The sequence below is a fragment of the Triticum aestivum genome, chromosome 6B (genome assembly GCF_018294505.1).
Source record: "Triticum aestivum cultivar Chinese Spring chromosome 6B, IWGSC CS RefSeq v2.1, whole genome shotgun sequence".
Classification (NCBI taxonomy): domain Eukaryota; kingdom Viridiplantae; phylum Streptophyta; class Magnoliopsida; order Poales; family Poaceae; genus Triticum; species Triticum aestivum.
This window is the reverse complement of record NC_057810.1, coordinates 687537870-687546617: the sequence shown is the minus strand read 5'-3', so window position 1 is coordinate 687546617 and position 8748 is coordinate 687537870. Positions and strand designations below refer to the sequence as shown.

General features: G+C 51.2%; 1 protein-coding gene across 1 annotated transcript; it reads right to left on the bottom strand.

Moving 5' to 3' along the window:
* Positions 1-3195: 3195 nt before the first annotated feature.
* On the bottom strand, positions 3196-4163 carry LOC123134879 (mineralocorticoid receptor). Its single transcript, XM_044554033.1, has one exon. The coding sequence runs from the start codon at positions 4091-4093 to the stop codon at positions 3575-3577; it is 519 nt and encodes a 172-aa protein (XP_044409968.1). The 5' UTR covers positions 4094-4163; the 3' UTR covers positions 3196-3574.
* Between the last annotated feature and the right edge of the window lie 4585 nt (positions 4164-8748).

Genomic DNA, 8748 nt, shown 5'->3' with positions numbered 1-8748 from the left:
TATTGGGCTCCCAAGTAAACAAAGCGAAGGATCAAGTAACCAACATGTTGCGGAGCAGCCAAGTAAACCCAGAAATGACTCAAGTAATCCAAGGGCAGAGCAACGTAATCCAACGGAGGGGCTACGTGATCCAACAGAAGAGCTACGTAAACAAGGAACACATGAACCTGCTAAGGATCCACTCCACCTGCCAAGTGGACCAATCATAAGAGCTCAGGCCGAGAAATTAAATGAAGTAATCCATATGCCGATTCAGCAAGCCAAGCATTGGAGTTGGTATTCCAAGTTTCTTGAATAACCTAGCTGTCCGAAACTCGCCAATGGGATTCTGTGTAATCCTCTGGTCTACATGGTGTAGGTAAAGGGCAAAAAAAAGTCGCTAATTAGTGGCACTGAAGTATGTACCCGGCGTGTAAACTTCTTCTTTTTATTTACCAATGTTGCTATCCGACTGATCATCCTTTGAGACCACGGAGAACATCAGAGAGAAAGATACGTCACCTAAAAAAATTGACACCCTGACTTATATGAGTCGGCTAGAAACTCAAGGCCTGGCCTTTTGTGGGAGAATGCCGAGTCCTTCCCAAAATCGCCTGGATCAACGAAAGATCTGGATAACGCTAGGTTGTGATACTGATGTCTGATTTTACTCATATACATCCGATAGTGAAGGCCGTGAAGTTTGAACAGCCTCACTTAACCCTGGTTCGGTAACATTTCTAGCGCCCAGGTATCCATGACCTGCAGATAGAGGCCCACTTTCCATTGGATACTCCGAATAAAAGAAGAAGTAGTTACCTAATCATGGGTCTATACGTAAGATCTCCTTGCGTAGAGGTTAAGGCCAGACGGATTACTGAAATGTAGTTTGACTAACGTTTCCTCATCGACTGCGAGAGTTTGTGGTGTGTGTTCTCGGACCAAAGAAACCAAACAAGCATACCTTTCCTTTAATGGAGTATCTTGGGTATGATACTCCCTCTTTATCAGCTCGATGTTCAATCAGCATTCCTTCACGGGGATCTTGATCGGATGTAAGTCAAGATTGCTATTATCTTTTTAAAGAACATAAACTTCAAAGCTTCTAGTCTGTCCCAACTCTTTCGAGCCGCTCTCCCAGCCAACGTTCAAAGGCATCACCATACCATAGAACTTTTGAGCTGGAGAAATGCTTTTCTGGCTTCTTCTCCACACCTTTCTTTAACAACTCAGTTAAAGGCCTCCCGATAGCTCCATACCCCGGTACAAACCTCCTGTAATAACCCCTGCAACCCACGGAGTTCTCTGACATTGGCTGGTTCTGGCCAAGCTGTCATGCCCTCTACCTTGTTTGTATCGGTAGATACCCCAATTTCATAAATAATGTATTTCCTTTATGAAATTTGGCTCACCCACAAAAAGTTTGTTCTGCCAGAACACTTCCTCTAGCAACTTGAGATGCTCCACCATGGTAGAACTGTATACTAGAATGTCATCGAAAAAGACCAATACCCCTTTCCAACATATCTCTTTAAAAACACTATTCATGAGTTGTTGAAAGGTTGCTGGGGCATCACCTTGAATTCAAAAAGCCGGTCCTTCAGGCTGTTTTGTAGATATCCTCTTCCTTTCATTCTTATTTGGTGATAACCAGCCCTCAAACATCCTGGTTAACCAGATGCTCCAACATCCCATCACAACAATTTTTTGTCAGGATTCAGACGCAAGAAGTCAGAATTTCGTACCACAAATCAGTTTCCTTGACATTGCCCTGCCTACAGGTTAGCCATGACATCTGGTCATCGTCACTGGCTTCTTGTTGTGTCCTATACCCTGTGCCCGAGGGAAACGGACTTTGTGTTGTGTTGCAAACTCTGAACTACTAGTATCTTACAGGTCAATGCGACCACGACGGGGACATGCCAATGCACGCCACTGCCAAGTCAATTTCAGGCCCCCGATCTCCCAGCAAAATCTTATCAGAGCATCTTCTGTGGCCTCGGGCTCTCTTTGTTGATACATTGCCTCCGGCGCAGGCCGTTTACATGCGCTTTGCTGACTTGGTGAGCTTCTTCTATCCAGAATGCTGACTTGGTGAGCTTTTTCCACCGGCTTATTATCATCGGTCGTGTGATCGTGTCCTACCTGGACCAACGGAACTCGTATCCGTCCGAGGACATTGGAAAAACGTACTCGTACTACTACGTACCCATTGGTTGCCTGCCCGGTCCGGTCAGGCGTCACTGAACTTCTCCAGGTTTCAGCCCGGGTGATTATGCTATGCATTGACTGACCGATCGTGCCCCGGTGAGCAGGCAAGAGAGGCCGACCTTCCTTCCTTGGGGAGCGCCGAGTCCATTTGTGCGTCCGCATGCGCGACCGGGTCCGGCCCCTGACGGTGCTGGGCGCGGGCATATATGTCGCGGTCGAGTTATTCCGACGGGTCGTGCGTTCTGTTGACCTGCTCGCCGTCGCCAAGCAAAGTGTCCGTCTGATCTTTGACGAGTTTGTTGGGGGCAGTAGCAGTGCCGTACCAACTGGATCGTCAGATATTCAACGAGTTCGTTAATTAAACTATATGAATTCCACTCTCAGCGACTCCACTTGGTTTTCGCCTGTCAGCTCTTCAACGCATCTAGCGTGTGTGCATGCGTAAACGGCCGGGCTCCAACGGAGGCTCGCCAATGGTTGATTTCAGTTCTTTCTTTGCCCGTACGTGCGCGCAACATCATCTTCTTCTTCTTGCGCAAGTTGAAGAGATGGAGGGGGAGGAATCTCAAACCCAACCGCTCCGCCGTCCCTCGCGCCAACAGTAAAATACCACTTCTCTCAAAGAAGCAGTAAAATACCACGAATCTAATAAAAAAGGCAGTAAAAATAACACGGGCAGGACGAAGAAAAATCCTCGGTTCATCAGCCACACGCGCCATGGAACTTTGCGGAACTCTCGTCGGAATCGGGGGATTTCTCCCGTGCTGCAAGTTGGTCGCCTGCTCCGGCCGGAGGCACGGGTGCCGCCCGCGTGACGGGAGCAAGCGACGGCGAGACGCCACTCATCTCTTGCAGAGCTTATCCGAGACCGAAATAGGGGAGATGCATCATACTCCAGAAGCAGAAAGAGAAACGGAAGCAGAAAGTTGTTGCGGCAAACAAATCATCCAAGGTCACGGGACAGATCAGATGCATGTATGTGTCTCCAATTTGTCACTCATACAGTTCAAAAAAAAATTTGTCACTCATCTAGTATTGATGTATATCCAAAAGACCAAAAACAAGGGGAGTTGTACACAGCGGGCAGAGAGGATGAGAGCTCACTCTATGTACAGGTGGAGCAGAGACGACGAACTCACTCTATGTGCAGCGGAGCTCGGAGGAAGACGATCACTCTATGTACAGCCACTCTATGTGCAGCTAAAAACTACCTAATTGATCAGCCCGGAGTCGAATTGGGTCTTAAAACTCCAACCCTCCGGCTTAACCCCCACCGATCTTCTTTCTATACAGCGACCGGATTATTCAGGGAACTTCTTTCCTATGTACAGTATGTTCAGTATGTACGTATCTTCGCTATGGCATGTCGACGATGTTGTTTTTTTTACTGGCGGCCGCCGGCGGCGGAGAGCCGGCTTGGCCCGGCGTGGAACCGCTCCACCACTCGCTTCCGGTGCTGCTGCTGCTGCACGGCGGGGGACGGCACGAGCGCCTTGCGTGCCCAGTGCCCGCTCCCCATGGGGACGCGCTGCGCCAGCCCGCTGTACGAGCGTTTAGAGCAGCCGCTACCGCTGCCGCTGGGGACGAGCTGCGCGAACGGGCTCGCCGTGCGCTTCGACGGCGGTGAAGGCGGAGAGGCGGGCCTGCTGCTGACGGCGGGGGCCGCCTGTTTGCCCTCCTTGTGGAGGCTGCAGCGGAACGAGCCCGGGTGGTTCGTCGGGGAGCACATGCAGGACCGACGGACCTTGGCGGTGGGAGAGGAGGGGGGAGACGAGACGCTGACGGACTTGACCGGCGAGCCGGCGGCGGAGAGCTTGACACGGGAGAGCGAGGCGGATTGGTAGTTGGGAAAGGGGCTCAGAAGGACAGGGCCGCTGGGCCTAGATGCAGCCGCCGTCGACATGATGAGAGATTGGAGGAGGGAGGTGGAGCAGTTAGGACTCGGGAGGGGTGGTGGCTTTGGTCTGTCAGTTGAGATCCGGTGGTCCGCTGCCCGGGAGGCCTCGATTTATAGGCCGGGAAGGGCGAGAGTAGGGGCAGTTTGGTAGTTTTTGTGGGCGTGGAGAACCTGGAGTCCGGCCGAGTTAACTAAGCATGCGGGCGTCTGTGCTGTGGGCCCGGGAAGCAGCACACTAGAATCGGTCTGCGATGGCCAACTTTCTTTGAATACATATACTAATTTCAGTGTCAAAGTTCCTGTCAATGTCTTGCATTACAGACCAGTGTCTTGCTACTAGTATTAGTCAGGTCAAAGAAGGTACTCCCTCCGTTCGGAATTACTTATCTCGAAAATAGATGTATCTAGATGTATTTTAATTCTAGATACATTCATTTTCGAGACAAGTAATTCCGAATGGAGGAAGTAGTATATTCGAACGATTTCTGCACCAATGAATCGAAATATATGGTTGTTTCCGTGTGAACCGCTCTGATTCGTAAGTTCTCTGCTCACAAAACCGTTTTACAAAGGTGGCTACATCTCATGCTGACACTTAACAGAATCTCAATCAAGTGACAGAACATATAAAAAAGAAGAAACGAAAAATTAAAAGAAAATTTACACGGATCTTCATATAAAATCAAACAAATATAACATCAACTAAGGCTTCGACAGGTCCCAGTCGACTGAGATTTAACAACCCCGCTTATAGAAACACTGATGCAATATTACTGAGCACGCCGTGCATGTGCCTTAATTTTTGCAACGTCGATCCAAACCACAGTGTGCTCTAATGGAAAAATGATTCCTTCCGGGCGGTAGGCGGAAACTCGGGCCGGCTACTTGATCAAACTCGATTGAACGACCACACGACCTTCCCCCAGGACGTGTCTTCCCACCCTTTATCCCTCCCCTCGTCTCTCTCCGACCACCCTTTTCCTCCACCTACAGCCCACACCGACGAGTTTCCTCGACCTATAGGGCGCCGAAGGGCGCTACAAACTTGGAACCATGGTGAATGATTGTTGCCGGCTCACGCGACGGGATGTTGAGATGTGAGTGACCCCAGTGGGCGTTGGTACAACCGGCCAGAATATATGCTGGTATCGGCCGGGTGAAAAGCTGCAACCACACTAATAGGTGCTGGAACTGGTGAGATTTTCGCTGGGACCAGGGTCAATTTTTTCCTGCGACCGACGGCGACCACGCCATTTTTCGTTGGAAACAGTGGTATTTTCTTACGCGACTGGCAAATTTTTTTTTGCTACGATTGACCACAACGTTTTGCTAAAACTAGTGATATTTCTTTGTTGGTACTGTCGATTTTTTTTCCTGTGACCAACAATGGCGACACATTTTTTGCTGGACATGCGGCAATTTTTTTATGGGACCAACAACTTTTTTTTTGTTGCAACCAGCGACTACAATGCATTTTTTAGCTGGTACCGGCGATTCTTTTTGCGCGATCGGCCGGATTTTTTGCTGGAACATGTTGGTGCAGGCCTACGACGGCGAGGCGATGACAATGGGTTGTTGCAACCATGGCAACTGTGTGTCCAAAGCTGCCGGTGGGAGATCTACAATCGTTAACGGCAGAAGGTGGAACCCAATTGCGGTATGCTGCAACCTTGGCGGCTGCTCGACGAGGGGCGGCAAGCTGGCAGTGATGGGAGGGCGCCAAAGCTGCAACTGAAACGAAGTCCACAAGCCGCTGACGAGGCGGACGGCGCACGCCGACAATGGGGTAGAGGTGAGCAGAGGAAGAAGGATGGCTGAGAAAGAGGTGCCTTGACTCGGTCGAACAATCGACCGATTAGACGGTGGGAGGGCGGCCGGCCGAAAGTTAGGCCGGTCGACCGGCGGGTACAGGCGGCCTGCTTTAATGCAGGTGCAGCTCACCGGTTGTGGCAGGACCCATTCCTATGTTGATGTGAGTGAACCGGTTCTGGCACACTGAAAGGACGGCCCAGAAAAAATGAAGTTATCCTTGGAACGTTCAGAGCTATGGCCAAGTTGGCACGACCAGGACGCGCCAGCGGCCGGCAGCGACGGGGGCCCAGCCGCCGGCCGTGGGATCTCGCCCCAGCTTTTGCTTGAAACGCGGCCGACCTCTGAACTCTCGGCACAATGTCGTCGGTGGCATCAGTCGCCGTAACAGGAGTGTCCATCGGAGTGGAATCCGTTCACTCGCGCCCATGTTGGTTCGTGGAGTCTGCACGAAGGAAGAGTCTGTGGAGCCCGCCGGCGATGTGTATGTGATCCGGCCGGTTCCGCCGCGATAAGATGCTCCGATCGCTGTTGGCTTCTGGCGTCCGTTGATTGTAGTCGAACGTGGCCGTCTCTTTCGCTACCACTTCGTTTCACTTTCGCCTTCTTCATTGGGTGGCACGCGCTCCTGTCTTTTGCGCTCCGGTGGGTGTATTTTCACCGGATGTGGAAAGATCGTGATCGACAAGCGAACCTCGGAACATGCGTCGGTTAATGGCTAGAGTAATCGTCGCAAAATATATTTACTCGGGCTTAATTACAGCCGTGTGCTGCTGCACCAGACCCTGGCCACATGCATATGCAGGCGTATATCGGCATATATTCTACTCCTTCCGTCCTTTAAAGAGTGTACTTCCAACTTTATTGAAGAGTCAAACTATCACAAAGTTTGACCAAATTTATTCAAAAATATATCAATATTTGTGAAACTAAATAGGTATATGATAAAAATATTTTTTATCATGAATCTAATGAGACTAATTTGATGGCATAAATGATGATATATCATTGTATAAATACGATCAAACATAAAAGTCTTTGACTTTCCAATAAAGTTGAAAGTACACTCTTCAAAAGACGGAGGAAGTACCACACAACTACTGACGACGCAGCAAAGGACAGATCTAGTGTTTTTTCTAAACTAAGGGAACACTGTTCAGATCATGGCCGGCCGCAAAATGCTTGCTAGGCCCGCGGGTTCATCGTTCCGGCCGGCATGAACGGGGCCAGCCAGCACCACACGCCCGGTCGGAGACACGTCCTGGACGCCGCGCGCAACGGCTGCGTGGTGGGAGGGGGTGCGTGGCGCCGGCCGGTCGCGACAGCTGGCTTGGGCGGGGACTACATAGCCAGTGATTTGTTTTTTTTCTCTGGCCAAACCTTGTCGTTTGGATACAGAACAGCTATCGTGCCCGAGCTCGTTAGCTTTTTCTTTTTTTCCGAAAAGAAGGAAAGCCCCGATCTCTGCATCTTTTGATGCACACAACTATATTGTTTAACAACCATTATAAAATAAGGTCTCAAACACAAAATTATCATAACCGGCAAAAATAGGGTAAGATGATTAGACACCTATCCTATCCTATTGTTGAACGGTTATCTAAACCAGTTGTAAGTACCTAGTGCGATCATCTTTCATCGGTTGCACCCAATATTCATAAGTTCCCTATGATTCGTATGGCGATAAATGAGAACAAAACCTTGAAAATGACGGGCCAGTTTAGTGCAAGGGTATGCGATTCAATCTGAGATGCGACATGCAATGGATGCGGTATTTTTTTTCCGAAAGATCCAACATCGCTAGCATTTCATTGATAATAGCAGGAAGCAGTGGGAAACAACAAGATGGTGAAGGTCCTAGGACCATATCCAAATATTAAAGAAAAAAAAAAGAAACAACAACCCTAATAGCTGCAGTACAACACTCCATACAATCCATACTAGACAGCGCAGCTCCAACTCCGACGAAGAACTACTAAGGAAAGAGGCAAGGGTGGCGTCACGGAGGATCACCGAACGAGCCATCTGTCACGCATCATCGTATACCACCGGGCCCCCACCGTGACTTCGACTTCACAACAACAGGCGGTCGAGGCACACCCACGGACACGCCAGAGAAGAAGAGCCGACTACCACGACCAAGGCCACGCCTCCGACATTGCTCACTGCCGTAATCGTTGCCACAGAAGCCACCGTGCACGTCCAGCCATAGGAAGCACTAATGGGATCGAGGTCTTCAAGACGGCGCCCTAAAGAGGGGAACGACGTTGAAGACGACGCCACCGTCCGACCCTACAACAGGATCTAGGCTTTCACCCGAAGAACTTGATCCGGAAGATTCCCGACGACGCCTCCAAGGAGGATAGCGACGCCCAGGAGCGCCGTCGCCGCCGGCCGGCTAGCACCGGCCAGGCTATTCGCCCGGGGCAGCCACTGCCACACAGCCAACCGAGGCCGACCCGTACCTCCACTGGACCGTGCACCCCCCACACAGCGAGCGCGCCAACGTCGTGCAGAGCCACCAGCAAGCCTCCTCGTCGACGGGCCTGCAGGAAACTATATCTGGTCCTGCATCCCGCGTCCAAACCACGGGCAAAGCCTTCCTGCTCCAGCAATCGCCAACGGGCACCGCCAGCCCACGGCAGACCTGCCAGATCCAGGTCCACCGCCGAACACCACCCGCAGCCGCCTAGCCAAGCAGCCACGTCGCGCACACGGCGACCACCGTTGCCCAGCTGAGCCACCGCGGTCACCACGCGCGCCCGCGAACCGCCCGTGCCAGATCCCTGCGCTCGCGAACCGGCCGCGGCCAGCCTGCGTCGCTCCTCGCCAGATCCGCGCGCTCCGAAGCC

What these genes read in the sequence shown, in the direction of transcription:
- LOC123134879 (XM_044554033.1), bottom strand. Translation starts at nt 4,093, where the DNA reads ATGTCGACGGCGGCTGCATCTAGGCCCAGCGGCCCTGTCCTTCTGAGC.